This window comes from Aulonocara sp. 'chitande type north' Nkhata Bay, linkage group LG3 (genome assembly GCF_057382095.1).
Source record: "Aulonocara sp. 'chitande type north' Nkhata Bay isolate Kocher_YH1m ecotype deep benthic linkage group LG3, A_spYH_male_GT1.1, whole genome shotgun sequence".
NCBI lineage: Eukaryota > Metazoa > Chordata > Actinopteri > Cichliformes > Cichlidae > Aulonocara > Aulonocara sp. 'chitande type north' Nkhata Bay.
In genome coordinates this window covers 48,745,931-48,767,520 of record NC_141346.1, presented here as the reverse complement: position 1 = coordinate 48,767,520, position 21,590 = coordinate 48,745,931, and the positions used below count along the sequence as shown (strand labels likewise).

The 21,590-nt window shown below is 40.4% G+C and overlaps 1 protein-coding gene across 4 annotated transcripts in view; it reads right to left on the bottom strand.

The window, feature by feature from the left end:
* The window catches only part of plcb3 (phospholipase C, beta 3 (phosphatidylinositol-specific)), a 59,678-nt gene that overhangs the window by 29,388 nt on the left and 8,700 nt on the right, over positions 1-21,590 (bottom strand). For 2 of the 4 annotated variants that reach the window (XM_086284334.1, XM_086284327.1), the window contains exon 2: positions 11,031-11,117. In XM_086284334.1, coding sequence (XP_086140460.1) covers positions 11,031-11,117 — 87 coding nt within the window. Of the gene's footprint in view, positions 1-11,030; positions 11,118-15,477; positions 15,685-15,996; positions 16,148-21,590 lie in introns of those variants that run through there. The other 2 variants (XM_086284342.1, XM_086284350.1) reach the window with 2 other exon arrangements.

The following is a 21,590-nucleotide window of genomic DNA, read 5'->3' as shown; positions in this document are numbered from 1 at the left end:
AGTTTGGGTGAAGTGACCATCGTGTGCAAATTTGCAACTAAATTCTCAATGCTGTAAAATCTCAAATAAAAATCTCAAGTAGCCTATAAGCGAGACGGCCGGGTTTAACACTGTTAAGCATTGTTCAGGTGTGTGCTGTGACCAATGTCTGAGATATTTTATATTGCAATTTGAAAGTTCTGTATATTAGCTGCCAGGCATGACTACTGAACAAGAAATTGAGGAAGAGGAACTGCTTTCACTTTGGTCCCTTTCATCATTATAATCCTAGCCAAACCGGTTGTTGGCATGCCATCACATTCAGGCAGATACCTTGGTTTCCAAGTAACTGGTTGGGGAGAAATAGGTCTGAGTAGGGGCAATGACAGACTACGATAGAAACGAAGTCAGGCAAGAACTTTGTCGGGCTAAAGTAGCTTAGCTTAGCCTAACTTAAAGCAGCAACTGTTGAATATATATTTAATGTGTTGATTAATAACCTTGCAGGTATATTCAGACAACAAGATTAAGTATAAACATGCAGGCAAGTAGACACAAACACCTGTATGTCTTCTACCAACTTCGAGCCGGTAGTCTGTATGTCGACAAAAGAAGCAAGTCTTTACAGATACTATGCTAATCAAAATGCATATTTGAGTGGTGTCTCTAAAGAAAGAGAAAATTAAGTACATCTTACAGGCTGTAAATGAGCCAGCAGTTTAACCACATTACCAAATCTGTACCTGCAAGTAAAACAGTGACAGATATACCCTGAGTACCCACAACTACAATTAACAAAGAATGAACTAATTGTTTGGGTTGTGAGTCGTGTTTCTATTTGCATGTGTTTAATGTGACATAACTGATTTTTCCTCAAAATTGACATTTTCTTAGTTTTTATTGTTATTAGAACAGTATTAATAAAATTTTGAGCTTGTTTAAAAAAAAAAAAAAAAAGAAATTGTACTTGGACAAATCAAATCAAATCACTTTTATTGTCACATCACATGTGCAGGTACATTGGTACAGCACATGTGAGTGAAATTCTTGTGTGCGAGCTTCACAAGCAACAGAGTTGTGCAAAATACAGGGTTAAAGGGTAGGTAGTGGTAGGCTGCTGGGGAAAAAATAGCAGACGTATATATAGAAGACGGGTTGTTTCAGCTTTCATGAAGCAATAGGTGTTAATTTGACCTTGAAGGTTTATGCAATAAAATTCTGCAGGTGTGCAAACATTTGATTACTTACAAATCCCATTTCTGTACAAAGGCTGTGTTGAAACAATCTGGGTTACTATACCCTCTAAATCTTTACTGGGAAAATGCTGTAGTGCAGAAAAAGGTGCTGTGTTTCACTATCAAATGGTGAGAAAGGAGGAGAGATTGGTCGGTTGGCGGTTCATTTTACAGCAAGATAATGATCTAAAACTTCAGAATAAAAGAACCCGACAGTCGGCATCAAATGACCTCGAAACCCCACTAAAGAGTTTTAGGAGGAACTGGACAGAAGAGTGAAAGCTAAGTACAAGTGAAACACATTTATACAAATGTGTTTGCTCAGCTGTTGAGCGGCTCAAAAGTTTATTTTCTATTTAATATTCAGAGATCTATTTTTTTAAAAGGGCCTTTTCATTTTCACTTCAGAGTCTGAAACATTACGCTGCACAATTCAGGAAACTGCAAAAGACTTGAGCAGTAAAGCCACACATACTGATAGACGCAAACACACAGAGACAGGGTGGCAGTCTCATTAGCTACGCCGAGAGAACGACACGTCTGTCAAACAGAAACGCACACATGCACAAGCATCTGCTCACACAATGGATTCGATACCGTGCAGCGTCTCAGTTCTTCTCGCAGAGAAGAACTGAATTTTGACACTGTGCGTGATTTTTGTCTGTGCGTGCGTGTCTGTGTGTGTGCATTAGTGTCACTATGTTTCCGTCTATACAGGAGTTAATGGGAAGACTCGGTCTGCCATGTGCTCGAGCAGATAATGTCAACAGAAAATAAAACACGGGGAGGAAGCTGTCAAAGTATCGGCCGACACGCTCAACTTCCCCTGTGAACCACTGTGTGTGCGCATATGTGTGTGTAAAGATGATCAAGAGTGTGTTATGCAAGCCCCCCGCTCCAAGTTAATTCCTCTGGGGATGTCCGACTTGAGCAAGGGAGATAATCTCTATTAGATCTCTACTTATACCTGCCAACAGTCATTTTACTGACAATTCAGTTGGTTCATTTACAGACACACACAGGGCTGTGTAGCTGCAAGAGGCTGTTACTATACTTCCTAGCCTGGCATATCCACACGCATGCATGCACTCACTATTACCCGTTCAGTATACGGTTCTGGTTCATTAACGGCAACGTTATTACCAAATGACCTCTTTAAAGAGATACACACTTATTTAAAATCCCATCTCAGCCTCATCCACTGCCTAATGCTTTTTGTCATGTTGGATTTGCATGGTTCGTATCACTTTCACGCCTCCTGGGTGTTTTTTAAAACTCACACCACACACACACACAATACCTGACATATCGTTGCAGGTTTTTGTTTGTGGTTTGTGTCCTACACGTCAGTCTGGTGAAGGCGTGCAAAATCACCGACCAAACCGGAAGTCTGAGACACAGGTTACATCCCTCAGGGGGCAAATGTTTATAAGCCCAGGTGGTATCGATATGACACCTTAAAGGAAAGAAGGAAGAAATGACAAGTGGAAGGAGGAAGGACAGAACAAGGGGAATTCAAGAAGAGTAGAAGAAGGGAGGAGGGATGAGGGAAGAGGGGGCAAAAAAAAATTCCCCAGAACCCCCATGCCGCGTCTGAACTACTTCCTGCCCACTTTCCCACGCCAAGAGAGAGAGAGAGTGAGAGATTAGAAGTGCTGTTCCCCCCAAAAAAACAAAACAAAAAAGACCAAACACTGGTGAGAACATGTATTCATTGATTAAAATCTAGAGGAAGAACAAGGACAGAAAACCTAGACAGCGAGGTGGAATGCTAAAAGAAATGGAGATCAGAGAGGGAGGAAATGTCACAGTCATCCTTCAGTTTATATTAGAGGAACATCTTTTGCCTTATCCCTCTGATAGCTACCAGCTGCCCCAAGAGGGAGAGCAACATGGGGAAGGGAAAAGGCAGGGAGAGAAGGACAAATTGAAGAAGGATTAGAAGTGTAGACAGAGCTGAAGCCAAACGTGTGAAAGAAAGGACAGGCAGTGTAAAACCGAGCAAACGGGAAGATTAGTCATTGGGCGAGGTGCATTTCACCTCAAACCAGGTGACAGCTGAGGCTGCTCTTCACCAGGATTGAAAGTACAGAACTGAATTGAGGTCAGTTTTATTCATTGGAAATGATCATCCGTGCTAGCACTGTCAGGACTGTTACCAAGCGAAAAACACTAAAGATGTGCGTTGCTGGCGTTGGTCTTTAAAACCATATGACTCATCACATCCCGCCATATTCGTTTCCCGTTTCTATTCTGTTTAACCCAGACATTTACTCTGCAGTGAAACAAATGGTAGATGGAAGTTGGATTGACAAGAAGAAATGGGAAAATCTCAGCCACGCTCAGTGGTTGATAAATAAATTAAATTAATATAAATAAATAAATGCTAATAAATCAAGTGCTGATTTATTAGCAGGCTAATCCATCACAGCATTTAAATAACCACAGGACATGCAAGGTGCATGGGTCACAAGCAACATATCAGCAGTATCGGTACATCGGCGCTGGCATCTATAGCAGCCTTTATCAGCTGGGCGCTCGTCCCGAGTTAAACTTTTCTCAGCTTTGCAGAAAGAGATGAATGCAAATACCAGCCAAGGACACCACTGATAGAATATGGAAGGATGGTAAATACATTACAGTGACTGGAACCTTGAATGTCTACTAGTGACTAGCCAGTAGTCACAAAGCGATGTGCAGTGGTTGAACATACTGGCAGATTTACACAGATTTTGGCTGTCAGTTTAGTATAAAAATAGCAATAGAGGGCGACTATAAGAAAAAGGCGAAAACAGGAGTTTAAGGGGAAACTGGCACCCAGCTTCAATAGGCCTCAGTAGGACTGCAATATAAGATTGCAGGTTCAATGTTTTTTTGTCAGCCGTGTGAGTCTATAAATGTCCCTTGCTCCCTCTCATAGGATGATTTCTTACAGCAAAAAATAAAAAATGCATAGAAACTAAAATGGCAAACAATAAACTTTTGACATTTTTATGTACTTATGGCTGTAGTTTAACATCCATCCAAATATGCTCCATTCGCCTCAACTTTACTGTTCTTTTAACTCCAGTAGCATCTGCATGATACCTAATTTAACCTCCTAAGACCCGAACTCTTTCATAGTATGCATTTTCAATTTCTCTTTGCTATTTGGGCTGATTGGGACCTGATGAATGTAAAAACAAAGAATTACCTGATTTTCTTTTCTTTTTTTTTTTACTGATTTTTGCTTCTGAGAAAAATGAGATCCAGATATGAGGACATTCGTTTTAAATTTCGATAGAACAGTGGCAGCATAATGTCCTCGTAAGTGGATATCAGGCCCTTTTAGAGCAAAATTTTGTATTTTGGTCTTGACACCTCAAAATGTGATGTCCACATATGTGGACGACAGGTCCTAGGAGGTTAAGACACAAATATAAAGAGGAGGAAAGTTTGGCCAGAGGACAGCAGAAGGACACGCTGCAGAATTAGCAGGAAGTTGCAAGCATATGTTGTAACAGATGTGTGGGTATGGGATGTGCATGTGGATCTTGTGTAACCCGCGACCACTGGCATGCACTCTGCGTTCAGCATTTAGCCACAGCTATTTACTCAAGTGGGGTCTTTGGGAGTTAAGAATTATGGCAGGTCACAAGCCTTTACTGTTACAGATCTGAAGACGAAACGATGACCGAAAGGGGTTTTTTTTTTTTTTTTTTTTCTCTCGACAGTGCCAAAGTGCTAAGTTTTTGCTTAAGGGTTGGAGGGCTGCAATGCCTCCTAGAAAGCTCCTCCATACTGGGTTCCTATTGGACCATAGCGGTCTGCTACAACATGCCTTAGGTTAGTTAAGTAAGGTCAAAGAAAACTTGTATTTAGGACGGTTACATTTGCAGTGTGTGCTGAGGCATCTCATCCAACAACATGTTACTCATCATAATGTCATGGGAAAACATTTAATGCCTCCATAAATCCTCAGAAATGACAGGCTGATTACCAAAAAAAAGAGCTTATTTGAACCCAAGCCAGGTTTTTTTAAATAACCATAAAAAAATAAACAAATTTAAAGTTTAAATTAGAAACTTTGCTGAGCTGTTATTTGCTCAAAGCAAATCAAGTAATTTGTTTTGAGGCCAAAATAACAAATGAACATGCAAATGATGTATAAATGCAATACCAAAAGAGTGTAAATAGCGGTTGAAGTGAAGTTGTTCTTTGACTAGACAGAGAAAACTCTTGTTACTGGTCATGTTCCTTTATCTCAGAGGCAAAGAAAGGAGCACAGTGAAGTGAAAGACAGGGGGAAAAACAGTGCAGACCAGTGCACGGTGGGGTGTGTCTGCCCACAACCACTGTGTACAGCGCGTGTGTGTTTGTGTTTCTGTCAGCAACAGTTGGTCGTTATCGGCACTAGCAGAGTTGAGAATGGATAAACCCGCACACCAAACACCTCTCGCAGAAGGATTTATTTAATGTGTGATGTTTCCCAGGACAAAGCTCTTCCACAGAACAACGGAAGACTTATGGGACGTTCTGGGCTCTGAGTATACACTCATACGTCAGAGGTCTCATAAGCCGAACCTCTGGACGTTACACAAAGATGGAGAGAGGGCGATAACAAAGAGAAGGAAGGGGGAGGTGCAGAGGAAGAGATGTGAAAGATTGCTGTAGAAGGATGGAGAAAGAAATTATCAGCAGGAAGAAAATCGCCGTGAAGAAAAAGTGTCAGCAAAGAGACGGAGATAAATGAGACCCTGGAAAAAAAGAAGAGAAAAGTAGAGATATATTTAAAGGGAAATGTTAAACAAAGCGAAGATTGAGACAAAGGTGACACAACGCAGATGGAGATAAGACAGGATGAGGAGAGAATTACCTGGTGAAAAAGGTGAAAAGGCTCAAAGCGACTGAGATAAACCAGATTTCATGAGGAAAAGTTATGTGAAAAGGTGAGAAAAAGGAGGCAGGTAATCCAAATAAAGTCAGCGCGGAATAAAAGGAGGGTAATAGAAGGGTGACGGATGAAGGAAGAGGAAAAGGGATGGAAACATGCTTCCCCTGGGCTGCACGTAGGCCAATATTTAAGTGGTTTGTTAGGGATGCTCTTCTCAACACAAGTTTACTTCTTTTCTTTCTTTCTTTTTTCAAATCAATGGCCCCACTGCATCCTGGGTGGTCAGCTCCTCTTCGAGTTATTCACAACAACATCTTTTCATCCACAGAGTAAATTTATTTCATGTTATGACATTACTGTTGAGCTGCAGCGATTAGAAGAACTATATGCTGGGCGGGAAACGGAAGAGAAACTCCGCTCAAAATGAAATCCAGAGGAGGGGTCGAGCTTTCATGCTTGCGTGCCTGTCCTAAATAAAATGCAATGTCACCTTTGTGGTACAACACATCCTCTTAAGTTGTTAGAAAAGTGCTTTTGACATTTTTGGGTTGCGGACTTTTTCGATGTCCTTCAAGGCCTTTGCTGAGATTCTAAAAATGACTCTAGTGAGTGATCCAGTTCCACTCAGTGACCACGGGCACCCTGAATTAAATGAATCAGGTTGATGCAATAGATCTTGATCAAGTCAACTGGGAAGAATCCTCAAATTAAATCCTCATAGATGACTTTGGTGTAAATCTCTGCTCTTTATCATTTAAATGTCAGAGTGGCAAAAATATAAAAATGCACTGGAGAGCCAATATTTTGGGTGGCTCTATTCAGAGAAATGGGTTTCTTCCAGAATACCCTTGTCATCTGTGTAAAAGCGTATTAACTGTTCTCATTAATGATCGCTGGATATCTGTGTTGCAGTGTCCTCTTTCTTTTCAGCTCTGCTTGGAAATCTCCTGGGGAGTCGCAACGCTGAATTGAAGCTTCACTCTGGTATCGTTGAAATGACTACAGCCACTTTAAATTAGGACTTCTGTAAAGCCCGAGTGCATTTTTATACATTCAGGTGCGCCTATTTTCAACAACACGAGCAACAGGACGTTTGCAAGGAAGATTTCCCCGAGCCCGATTCTCATTTGCTGTTCATTCTGAGAAAAGCTGAAGAAACAAATATAACAGCACTGGCCAGTCATTTTCAACATAACATCCAACATAATGAGCAAACACTATTAGTCACTGCCAGTCTGACCCTATCCATGTCAAGGACACCAGTGTTTCCCTGTAATTAGCCTTGGTGGCCTGAAGGTTTTTAAGGATTTTTCGTGGCCGCGGTCATCAGAGAGCTGGATTCCCGCTACTGAAGTAAGAATGGGGACCACAATCGGCCTTAGTCATGCCAACACTAACAAAGACAAAAGGCAGCAATGAAAGAAAAGTCAAACACTGTGGCACACGAGGCAAATGAGGCGGCACTACCAGCGCTCGCTGCTTGCATTTCCAGTAAGGCAGAGGGGAATCTTCCTCGACTTAGGCATTGGTGTAGTGGAAAGATAAAATCTGATATTATGAAAATCCATTGTTTGCATAACTGGGTTCACGCAAGCAAATGGACTGGAGTCGGCTTGACAGACAGTCCACCTAGATTTCTTTCATCACACTCACAGGGATTAAATCTAATCTGGCATTTAGTGCAACTTTATTTCAAAGGAGGCATTAAACTAATGTTCTTCTTATTTCAAAAAATAAATAAATAAAGAAACACCACAACGCAAATGATGTAATAACTAATCAGCCTTTTTCCACACATGGCTGGAGTTTCTCTGCTGTAGATCATCACGATTAGAAACACCCTGTTGGGTTTGGGTGAGGGCGCTGCCTTGATAGAGCAAGCAGGAGGGAGGGCACATCTACCCAATTACTGCCCGCTCTATTCTTAAATGGGTATAAAACAAGCACAACACCAGCTTGGCACTAGAGAATTGGCCAGTAAAAGACTGGAACTGTCCCACCCACTAAACAATCTCACGTGCAGCTGCATGGTGGTGAAGTCTAGAAAAGTTTCAGGACTACGGAGCATGTGTAGAAGTGTTTAGAGTCAAGCAAATAAGGAATCAGCATGTGTGTAACAGACGGCTGTTTATCATGGAAATGTTGTTTAACTCTGTAAAGCCTGGACCACAAAATAACTGCTGGAAAATTAGATTAAAAAAAAAAACAAAAAAAAACTGAAGTGTTTTTATTGAACCTTTTGGCAACTTAGGAAGAACAAAAAGAAATGAAATATAAATTAGCCCATATGAGTTTTTATTTGTACATTTCTGGTACTTCTGGCATTTTTATGCAACTTAATGTTTAAAAATTTACTCAACTTATGCAACTTATTCAGGTTTTAAATCACACTGATGATGTAGAGGTCTCAAAAACTCTTCTAAATGAAGCTCAAGCTCGCATTAATTCAATTGATTAGTAATGTGAAACCGGTCTATTTCACTTTGTGACAGAACAACATGGACTCAATACAATCCGGTCTTCAAGCGATAACATATGAACCTTGCTTCCAGGTCCAAACTACTCTGCAATTATTAAGGCTGTTTTTTTAATGGTTTTAATGCTTTGTATCTTGTTATTTAACCTAAACAAACCCCTAAAAAACGTCAGTGGATGGATTATATCAGTGGCTCTGACTGAAGTTTGGTCCGTTTACAGGATCCTGCCATACAATTGCATTTCTCCAAAACCATCAGGAACCCTCACGTTAACTTTTATTGAGTGTAAAAAGGTTAACGTTCATCCTCCAGCGTCACTGTGCTAATGTGTTTATGTCATGCTAACCATAGCTGTGTAGCTAGCCACCACGTAGCATCATATGCCAGCTAGCCAAACGTCAGTAACCCTACAAACGTGACTGCTGTTTAGTTTTCTGTCTGTCAGTTATATATGAAGTTATAGCAGAGCTGTGAATTTTAATTTTTTCAGAAATCTCTCAGTCACAACATAGTATATTATGTTTAGGTTGAAACTAGCGAGCTAACTTCCTGCTAACTTCGACCTCCGTTAAATTTCATAAATCCTGTTTTCACAGACGCCTGTATTTTAAACTTAATTGTTACACCTGGCAGAGCAGCCAAACTGATCATTTTATTAAAGATTGAACAATTTAGACAGTTTAACTCTCAGTGATGCCGCAGTGTTCGTTTGACGTTGGGACCTGAAGAGGAGTTTGGACCCAGAAACAGCTAATGGCGTCAGACTTAAAGACCGGATGATGTTCTTTCAAAGCGCAACATGTGATAAATCTGTGGGTAGGGAAAGAGTGTCCGGTCCACCTCTCACCTCTGCTTCAGTCTATACGGATCTCTGTCCAAACTACTGGTACAATTGTGTTGTGGGTAATTTAGGCATCAAGCTTGCAAAAAGAAAGTGCATAGAGTGTACCTATTTTGATTTTTTTTCTCTAATGACTCCGAGAAAACTAAAGATGTACACTGTTTAATCAGTGACATTGGAAACAATGTGTTGTCCCTTTCCTCTCTTTCCTCAAATGCTGTCTCAAGTCATCTTTTTGTGAAACTATCTTCAGTCACAGTGAGCAGCTTTACCACCTTGTTGAAAACATTCAATGACTGACAATCTGACTCTTTGCTAAACAGTGTCACAGTTGCACCTCAGGCGACAAATGGCCTATTATCCTAATACCCCCCCCCCCACACACACACACACACACACACACACACACACACACGCACACACATATATATATATATATATATATAAGTAAGACGTCAGGATAGAATGAGTATTTAAAGCTTGTGTCTGTTATGTGAATGCACAAACACATGCTGACACATGTGCAGGCCGACAGCGTGACGTGTGCTCTGGCCCAGTTATGCGCACACATGCAGTGCATACACATACTGCAAAACACGCAGACAGAACCCAGTGATAATATTGCCTATCAACAGGTCATTCCTTACATGCCTTTTGGATAAACAGACAGCCAGAAATAAAGAGGGAGAAGGTTTGTGCATGCAGAAGAAAGGGAAGGAGAAAAACAAAGTCACTGGGAAAGACTTTTGTTTGTGTGTAAGCGCGTGTGGGAGGGAGTTAATTGAGCTGCCCCTGTAATGTCATTTGATCCAGAAAGCCTTATAAAATGTACAGACCAGACCACCATAACCGAGATATACCGGTTATGTGAAGAGATGAGTAAAAGGATAACAGTGAGATATTGCCTATATCTCACTATATAACAGAAGGGCAGCTTTGTTCACAGGATTTGTTTATCCATGACAGCAGATTACCATATCCATACTCCAATATCAAAGGAATAACTCATTATGATCCCATACATCTACATACATAACCACAGTCAGAATCACCATCATGCTGCCAATTCCCAGTTTATTGCTGAATGCCTAAAATGCAAAATCCAATATTACTAAACTAATGGCTTAAACGTAACCTCTAAAGTCAAGGAGAGGAAGGACGGATGTTGGAAAGCAATAACACATGAATGGGGGGGAAAAGAGATGGAGGATTGCTGATAACCACAAAGACTACAGGGATCAGAGTGAACAGGAGAAAACAGGAGACAAACAAGGCCAGGACAAATTGATGAAACCCATTTTGGTTGAACTAATGGGCCGGTAAAACCACAATAAGTGACACAAAGAGCTGAGGAAGAAACAGCAATTTAGAAAGACAGATGAAATATGTAGGAGAAGTGGGAGCGTAGCTATGTAGTGGTGTTAAAGTAGACAAATAACAAGTGTAATATCCATATTAGCACTCATGATGGTACATTTAAAACCCATTATGGTTAGAGTGGCTCATTTGTATTTGATTGTGTCCGAGTACTTCGGAGATGTGCGACAGTCTATTTGGCCGACTTTGAAGGTAATCAGTTTGTATGTGTGTAACTCTGTGTGTGTAAGACATCGAGTACGTCTCACCTGGCCAGCACCTATGGTCCAGTAGAGGAAGAATCCTTCCGGATCAACTTTCAGGTTTATCAGCGTCGGCTGTGTACTGTTAGGCTCCTAGGCGACAACAGAAATGCAGATGTTAAAAAATTGCAAACACAAACTAAAGGTCCAAGAAGAGAAAAAACACAATGTGCAACTCAAAACAGGAGCCAGTGTTTATTACAATGTGGGTCTTACTTTTTATAGATTTGGCCTTGAATTTGATGGGGTATTATGTTGGAACATTATCACAACACACAGTGAATTAAGGTCTCAAACACTCGCTCTCTGTCATTGTTTGCTAGTAAAAAAGTTTAAATCCTTCAAAAAGCTGAACTATCCACAGGGTAAAGACCTCTAAAGTACATTTCTGAAATGAAAAAGTGAGCCACGCCAGCGATGAAAGAGGATACTGGTATTACATCATGAGGCGTCAGCAGGAAGACTGGGAAACAACTATATTCTGTAATCTAAGATAAGCATGTAGCTTGTACTATAGCAGAATATAGATCATTTCAAAAGCTATGATTAATATTAATACGCTTGCAAGGACCTTGCTAACTAACTAGACATAAGCTGATAAAATAAATAACTCAACAGCATTGTAAAATTTGGTATTTTTGGCCAACTACAGCCAGTTTGTTGGAGTTTCAGCTAGCTTTTCCATAACATAAGGCAATCAGGCCCCACCGATATAGGATTTTAATATTGATACCAATACTGATATTTGGCGATTTCTTAATCTGATAAATAAGCTGAATTATTTTTGTCTATGATAGAAAAAAACAAACAGATTTGACTAACATTTGTTAAGTCTAGTTATTTATGTTAAACCTTAAATCATCGCAGCCAAATGACTATTTTTAAATGACTTTACTTAAAAATATAAATGTAAGTGAGTGTAAAATCTGTACTTGCATAGCAGAGTGTAGTATTTAGGTCAGTCTCAAATTGCTCTGTAGTATTTTTCATTAGTTTGTTTTTGAATTTTAAGTTTACTTTAGCTTTTATTAGCCTTCGTGCTATTTATAAGTGTTGTTTTTGTCATAATATGGGTGCCGTTTGTCAGTGGCACATTAAAGACGTTCTGAACGGGGATCGGAATGTGAACGCTTGAGTCAAACAGAGTCCCAGTATCAAACATGTCCACGGATGCATCCTCAGATTGACTAATCAGACTATATTGAAAAGACTGTAGTCTAAAATTAAAGGCATGTTATATATATTTAATTTTAGTTTGGTTTTTTTGTTTAACAGTTTTAATATAGTTGTAGTTAATTATAAAAATAAAAAAAACAAAAAAAACCGTAATGTGTGAAAATAGTGAGAGGTATTTATCATTGATAATTTAAAAAAAAAAAAAAAAAAAAAAAAAAAAAAAAACAGTGATTAGGTAAAACACCTGAACTTGGGACTGCTTTCACACTTTAATCATTTACATATTTATTTACGAGGAAAATGCTGTAGAAAAGAAAGTCATCGCACATTTCATGGACTACATACAGTGGGGCAAAAAAGTATTTAGTCAGCCACCGATTGTGCAAGTTCCCCCACTTAAAATGATGACAGAGGTCAGTAATTTGCACCAGAGGTACACTTCAACTGTGAGAGACAGAATGTGAAAAAAAATCCATGAATCCACATGGTAGGATTTGTAAAGAATTTATTCGTAAATCAGGGTGGAAAATAAGTATTTGGTCAATAACAAAAATACAACTCAATACTTTGTAACATAACCTTTGTTGGCAATAACAGAGGTCAAACGTTTACTATAGGTCTTTACCAGGTTTGCACACACAGTAGCTGGTATTTTGGCCCATTCCTCCATGCAGATCTTCTCGAGAGCAGTGATGTTTTGGGGCTGTCGCCGAGCAACACGGACTTTCAACTCCCGCCACAGATTTTCTATGGGGTTGAGGTCTGGAGACTGGCTAGGCCACTCCAGGACTTTCAAATGCTTCTTACGGAGCCACTCCTTTGTTGCCCGGGCAGTGTGTTTTGGATCATTGTCATGTTGGAAGACCCAGCCTCGTTTCATCTTCAAAGTTCTCACTGATGGAAGGAGGTTTTGGCTCAAAATCTCACGATACATGGCCCCATTCATTCTGTCCTTAACACGGATCAGTCGTCCTGTCCCCTTGGCAGAAAAACAGCCCCATAGCATGATGTTTCCACCCCCATGCTTCACAGTAGGTATGGTGTTCTTGGGATGCAACTCAGTATTCTTCTTCCTCCAAACACGACGAGTTGAGTTTATACCAAAAAGTTCTACTTTGGTTTCATCTGACCACATGACATTCTCCCAATCCTCTGCTGTATCATCCATGTGCTCTCTGGCAAACTTCAGACGGGCCTGGACATGCACTGGCTTCAGCAGCGGAACACGTCTGGCACTGCGGGATTTGATTCCCTGCCGTTGTAGTGTGTTACTGATGGTGACCTTTGTTACTTTGGTCCCAGCTCTCTGCAGGTCATTCACCAGGTCCCCCCGTGTGGTTCTGGGATCTTTGCTCACCGTTCTCATGATCATTTTGACCCCACGGGATGAGATCTTGCGTGGAGCCCCAGATCGAGGGAGATTATCAGTGGTCTTGTATGTCTTCCATTTTCTGATGATTGCTCCCACAGTTGATTTTTTCACACCAAGCTGCTTGCCTATTGTAGATTCACTCTTCCCAGTCTGGTGCAGGTCTACAATACTTTTCCTGGTGTCCTTCGAAAGCTCCTTGGTCTTGGCCATGGCGGAGTTTGGAGTCTGACTGTTTGAGGCTGTGGACAGGTGTCTTTTATACAGATGATGAGTTCAAACAGGTGCCATTCATACAGGTAACGAGTGGGGGACAGAAAAGCTTCTTACAGAAGACGTTACAGGTCTGTGAGAGCCAGAGATTTTCCTTGTTTGAGGTGACCAAATACTTATTTTCCACCCTAATTTACGAATAAATTCTTTACAAATCCTACCATGTGAATTCATGGATTTTTTTTTTCACATTCTGTCTCTCACAGTTGAAGTGTACCTCTGGTCCAAATTACTGACCTCTGTCATTATTTTAAGTGGGGGAACTTGCACAATCGGTGGCTGACTAAATACTTTTTTGCCCCACTGTAACTCATTTGCTTATTGTTGAACCGGGACAGATACGCTTTGCTAACACTTTTCAAGGAAAATCACGACCCATCTGTATAGTAGCAGAAGAAGCACGGACTCAACAGATGGGAAAATCCTAAATGCTCGCTACATACTGAAAGTTTGTTGTTACCATCAAAATTATGGCCAACCTACAAAAATAATAAGACCCAGTTAGTATAAAACTCTACTTTGTTTAACTTTATGACATTGTAGATGGACAGAAAGACAAAGGAAAGGACACCGTGTGTTTATGTCACATGTTGCTCAACAGCTGTTTTCAAGCTGGAAACCACAAGCTTTAACCAGCATGAAGATCTCATTCATGTGCAGCATAATGATGGCACAGAAGCCTGAATCAACATATCATTTGCATCATCATTATTGAGTCGTACGCAAGATACGATGACCACATGCACAAACACAGGCACACAAATACACACACAGAGCTTCTGGCTGCGTAATTACAGTCACACTCTGGTCCAACAGACAAACACATTGCCAAGACCGCCCGGGAAACAGGGATGTTGATTCAAATTGCTATTAAAGTGACAGACTCACAACACCAAAGCATCAACTTAACAATATACTTCTCATAATCGGATTATAAAGAGAGAGAAGGACCTCCTGGTAACCACATAAAACTTTCTCACTATCAACTTAACAAAGGAAAGAAGCTTATAATTTCCTTAATGTGTGGTGAAAAACATATGCAGCTATCATGTGAGTTCAACAAAGCTGAAACATTAATGACTGCAATTTTAACTCAAACACAAAAATGAAGCGAACAGGAAAAAAGCACTAGAAGGCTTCCACACAAAAACAGAGTGGGTTGATAAAATAAGTGATGGAGGCAACTGGCAAAGACAGGAAAACTTTATGGGACTCCATAAAGGACTGTAGTCCTTAAGTATACTCTTGTATACTTAAAGTACACAATTTTTCTTTACATCTATAAAACAGTTATAAAACGGCTAACAATGCTAACAGTTTTCATTTATACTTTATATCCAAAAAAGGGAATAAATGTGCACCATATTAGTTTAGTGTTTTCATTTAAACCCATGAGCTATCCAAACAACACATATCTTGTGATATATTGTTATCTTTCACCATCTGTTACCTTTGGACAGAGCCTGGCTAGTCGTATTTCCTGTTTTAGCTTTTATGCTAAGCAACAAATTTAGCGTCTAATGCTGGGTTTCTTGTGTTACCAACCCTAAGCAAAAATATTCCCAGTGTTTCCCAAACTCTTAAAATGTTCCCTTACAGACTCCTTGCAAAACATACATTTTAAGTTGAACCTACCTTCATTTTAGGCTCCAAGGTTGGCTAACAGAGAGCGCAGGTTAGCAAGAGAGGTAAATAAAGGAGAAAGACAAAGGTTTAAGAACAGGATAGAAGTAGGTGGATGGGAGCAAGAAAAAAATGTTATAATAGAAAATAAAACAAAATGTCAGGAGAGGTAGCTGAAGTTAAATCTTAAATTAGCCTCATTTTTCTAACTTGACCATGCATAATGTCAGCCATTTTATTGTTGCTATAGTGACTAGCAATGACTGAGTAGACAAGGGGGCGATTTTAGACCGATCATCAGGCCTTAATAAGCAGCAATATGTTCTTTTAAAAGTGAGCTGCGTTAGCTTAGTTAGCAAGAAGCAGCTATAACACAAAAACACAGTCTGAAGCTCCAGCCAGCTCTAGAGATACCAGGAGTTACTGCTTCGCTCTGAACAGAAACTCACTGACAGAATAATTTGAATGCAACTTCAATCGTGAAGTCAAACGTGCGCTTAATCACTGAACTCGTGACCTCTGCTTACTCACTGGTGCAAATGGATACATCCCCAATTTCACGCTGTGATTACCATCTTAAGGCTGTGACCTGATGTCATGGCCTCTTTTCAGCCGGTGATTGGTCAGAGCAAATGTCTTGCAGTGAAGCTTGCAAATCTCCAGCCTAGCTTTTGTTTGTGTATCTTATGTCTGTAAGACAACAGAACTGAAAACACAAACTAAAACTTCCATTTGGAAAGTCAGATGTTCCTAGTGCTAAATGACAAACAAATATAACAAAAACCCAAAAACATTCAAACAAAAAAGCCAGTTTTAAAAGATTATACCAATTGTTGCCTTTAAATTAAAGATTTTGCTAAACTAAGGATCTATTCAACCTCACCAGCTAAAAATGATGACGGCAATAAGTGGAACAATATGACAGACCTGACAATGTTACCTCAGCTTCATGCTCTACTGTCCCTGCAAAGCAAGACTGGATATACAGCTAATCATTGCTAGCCTATGTTGTAATAAAACTGCACACATATTGTTAGTTGAAGACAATCCGGTTGTTCAGTCTGACGTCACTAGCCGTGTCTGGGTCTAAACTCCGCTGCAGGTCCATATATCAAACGATCACTATGGCATTACTGAGAGTTGAAAAACTGTCTAAAGTCTTTTATCTTTAATAAAATGATCAGCGTTCTGCTCTACCAGGTGTAACAATTGAGTTTAACATCCAGGCATCCATGAAAACGGAATTTATGACATTTAATGGAGTTAGAAGTTAACAGGAAGTTAGCTCGCTAGCTTCTATCTAAATACAATATAGCATGTCCTGACTGCGGGGTTTTGGAAACAAATTAAAACGTACAGCTCTGTTATCACTTCCAACATAAATGAAGACAGAAAACTAAACAGCAGTGACGTTTGTAGGGTTACTGAAGTTTGGCTAGCTGCTATATAATGATGTGCTACGTGACCGCTAGCGACACAGCTATGTTAGCATAATATAAACAAGCTAACTTTTTTTCCACTCGATAAAAGTTAACGTGAGTGTTCTCGGTGGTCAGGAACAAATGTAATCGCATGGCAGGATGCTGTAAAAGGACCAAACTTCAGCCAGGAGAACAACTGAGATAATCCATCCACAATACGAGGTTAGTCATTCATATACTGCTGCATGGGCTGTGCTGTAGTTACATCCTAAGGTTTTAAAAACTGAGCTTAAATAAATGATTAGTGGTAATAAAAGCTGAGGGAGGTCAACAGTGATCACTGACTGTTTTAGGAGCTTTTTGAGATTAAATTGAAGTAAATACAAAACATTAAACATGTTAACAACACAAAAGCCATATTAAACGCAGACTACTTTAGGCCCGGAAGTAGGATTCGTCACGTCATCACTTAACGACCGGATAGAAAGGTTACTACTTAGTACACTGAAGTGACCCTGTTCTCAATGTATACAACTTAGTATTAACAAACTCTATAGCATGACTACTGTGCACCATGAATATAATGAGCTGAGAAAACACATAACCAATATTAAATAACAGGCAATAATCCATGAATATGGTCAGGTCAGGTCATGTTTAGCAGAGACAAACAGAGACAGAATAATCAGGTTCACACATACACTGCATCTCAACTGCAAGCACACATTTTGTCATTGTGACTACAGTCATTATCAAGTCCGTATGTTTGAGACTGATGAGTCATCTTCGAAGTCAGTAAAAGCTGCAATGTTATTATTCCTCTAATTGTTAAAAACAGTAATAAAGTAGTAATATAATAGTAGTAAAGTAGCAGTAATAAAGATATTTTTAAGCCATGTAGGGGCTTATGTGGTTTAGTTCACTGCCTGCTATCTGCAAACTATTCTATGCATTATATTATAAATGTCATATGTTAGTACCTTCTGTGCAACCTTCAGGAACAACTTGAGAAATTTTTCTGGAATTGAATGAAAGACCTGCAGCTGAAAAATAAGCAGCAGCCTGAAAATTAATGCACAATCGTTTCTAGGAAAACTTGATGCTGTATGCAATTCTGACAGGATTTTCTGATTAGGCAGACCCACCCCTTTTGCACCGAGATCCAGAGAGGGTGGGGAATATTTTAAACCATGCTGGAGACACCAGTGGAACAGGATGATGGAAAGCGGATTTCTTTGTTCACACAAAGAAAAGTACAGGTGCTGCTAATTTACATGCATAAGTGAGAGATGTATAAAGAGACCATCTTTGGTTTAAGCTTGGTTCAGTTTGTACTGAAATGGGACTAAATATGAGATTAACTCTAAACCTTACTCGGGTTTTCTTGTTGACACTTGACTATCTACTGACTAATATATGCGCGGTATCTGTGTAATCTAGTGGGGGCAGACACGCAAGCACATACACATGATCTTTAGATTCAGATGACCAGAATTATAACAACATCACTATCAAGCCTACATGCAATACTACAAGTACTGGCTGGAGGATGAACCCAAACACACCCACACACACACACACCAGTATTGGTCAAATATATTTGCATTTTAACGTCTGCTGGATTTTACATACCTGTTAGTTGCCTTTACAACTTGAAATACACACAGTTTCTTGTTTCTTTCACGGTTCATCCACTCTGATTCCATGTGAAGTCTGAAATACTTTCACTTAATTCTTTTGTTTAGTTGTTTTTTTCCTCCCTATCACTTAAATCAAGCTCGCATGCCAAACATTCTTTGGCCGTAGCCTCAAAAATGTTCGGATTTGACGCTTGGCTTGATATTTTTTAATCAGCGTACACTGAACGTCTTTGGTTTTGGGATTGTTGGATAGATAAAGTCAGTTATTTGCAGGCTGCAGTTAGGAATTTGTAGACCAAAAGATTAACGGTAGTGACAACAATTTGTCATTTATGCCTCTATTCTTTATCTGAAGGTGTTTTTTTATTTTTACAACACAAAGGCAAAGGTATTTTCCACCTGACATTAAGTGTAAAGGTTACAAAACTAACCAGGAAATCATTAGCACACGGGCGTGAATACACAGACACCATGTTTACTGTAAACACCCTATGATGTGTTGGTGTAAGAGGGGGATGGTGGGTCTATAATTGGACCTCACCCACTCCCTAATTAACCGCCATATGTAGGATCCCTCTGAAGTCTTATTTCCCTCTTTGCATTTTCATCGTCTCCGTGTCAATCGCTGCCTCGCTTTACTCGCTAAGCAACGTTTAAAAACATCTCTTCCCCCTTAATTGATTAAAGACCGTGTCTCCTTCTCCAGACTGCCTCCATATGCCCTGACCCAGTGACAAACACCGTCATTACCTGACCATATAATGTCAAACACACACAGAGTGGAGGGACCACCCCTGGAGCCGATGTCTTACACGGACAAACTAATGAACACCTCTTGAAAAATCACAATGTGTAACAGCTCAGATGTAGAAAGCCAAATACACGTTATACTGCCTTCACCACAAATTATTGTGTGTGTGTGTAATGCCAGTCAGGAGAAAGCCATTAGTTGGAAACTGATAAAAGTGGCTTCTCCGGCTGCACCTTTGGTCACTGCAACTCTGTGTGTGTGTTTTGTAATAGCTTACGGGAGTGGTGTGTGAAAGAGGGCCAGCGTGCACTTAGTGCGAGTGTGTTTCAGCAGCTGCTTTGGCAACATGGTAAAAGTTGATGACAGTAGGTAACCTTTGGACTCAAGACATAGGAGAGCGAGGAGGGAGAAGTGAAGCCAGAGATGTGAAAGTATGCCATAGGATTAAATATGGAAGGAATGAAATAAGCGGGTCTGTGAAGATTTATTTAGTGTAGGTGTAGATGGCGTCTGATGGGCATACACACATACTAGATCTAAACACTAGATCTTCTCTTGAAGTCTTTTTAATATTTTGGTTAGTGCTACCTTCTTGCACATGCTCAGTACTTTTACGAGCACCGTTTTTCCTGTTTGCAGGTGCTGCACCATTTCATTTCCACGGGGTTCATTTAACTCTCATCTGATTGGGCTGTATAGGCAGCAAATGAACCACTAACCCTTCCGACGACAGAGGCACATTCTGCATACTGAACAATACCCAAGTGTGCACAGGTTTCACTCAGCTAAATAAAGTGCCAAGATCCGTTTTTGTGATTTCCCCCCCTACTGGCACACACACAGGACTGGCACTCTGTAGCAGTTTAATGTTCACTAAAAGAGAAAATTGTTGTTTGAAAGGCACTTGTCTGATCAAAGTGCCCTTTGAGAGTAAAGACAAAAGTGTTTGTCGTCGTCAGGAACGACTACAGTCCAGTCTGTGGCACAAAAAAAATTCTTGTTTCTCCTGCAAATGCTCTCCGCTCGACTCGACGGACCTACCGAGCTGAACTGTTTCTCTGCAGAGAACTTGCTTTTAACGCAAGCACAAAGAATTAAGAGCAACACGAGAAAGCCAACTCCTGCGCTGAACAGATGACAGGCGTCTACATTCAGGGAGCTGATCGGACATGTGCCACAAATACAAAAGCGGCTGAATAATCTGAATGTGGAACAATCACCAGATTTGCACATCACACTATTCAGATTAATGTGCATCAGAGCATAAACAGTTACACCCTCGGCAGTCTTCAATCAGCCAATGTCCATCTCTTTGAATCATCCCTATAACCTGATCCAATTTCAACAGTCTGCTTGTCACAGTGATTTCTAACAGCGCTACGCGGGCCAAGTGTATTTCTATTCCTCGATGAAAACAGCCAAGAAACCTTGCTGCGCAGTAAAATGGTATCACATAGTGATGCTCAACTTTCCTGAAGACTAACATTGATTGGTCAGTTCATCTACAGGAAAGATCCATAGTGGTGATACAAAGTTTTCACATTACAGTGGTTCTAGTACTTTATGTGCTTTATGAGATAAAGGCCATCTAGGACCAAAAACTAATGGTGGACGATTGGATACGGCATGACATCTGACCAGACTCAAAACTCACAAGACACAAGACAGAAAGAGGGAAATACAAGAGGAGGGCAAAGGGGAGACTCGTCTGAAAATTAAGGAAGAGCTTAGGCAAAAGACAGGAAGAAGATAGATGAATAGGAGGAGGAAGAAAGATGGCAATGACAAATGTGCAAGAGATTACATACAAGATAAGAGACGGCAGAAGATGAAGGTAAAATTCGTAACAGAGTCAAAGAGGAGAAGGAGACGAGATGCAGAGTTCAGATGGCGGTCCCAACACTTCACATGTGGCTGTGGTTGACCTTCCACCTTTCTCTCTCCCTCTCCATCCGGCCCTTGTTTCTCACCACTCTGTCAGGATGTCAGCAGCGTTTGTCGACACGGTGTCGGGCCCTTCCCGCGATTCTGCGCATCCGTTCCTCCACTTCTACTCCTTCGCTCCTGCCTTCACTCTAATCTCCCAAACATCTGTCTCATAACGGCAATTTGTGGCGCGCCGCTTCCGCGCATCAATCGAGAGCCAAACCAAGATATCCACTTTGTGAAAATACTGGCACACAGGAGCAATTGGCACAATAGTGAAGCTCATTGTGCTCTCCTATAAAAGGACAGGACGACTCTGCTCGTGAGAGAGATCGGTTTTTCTGGTCTGAAATGTGTTCATTTTAAACACGGCCTTTCACAAACATG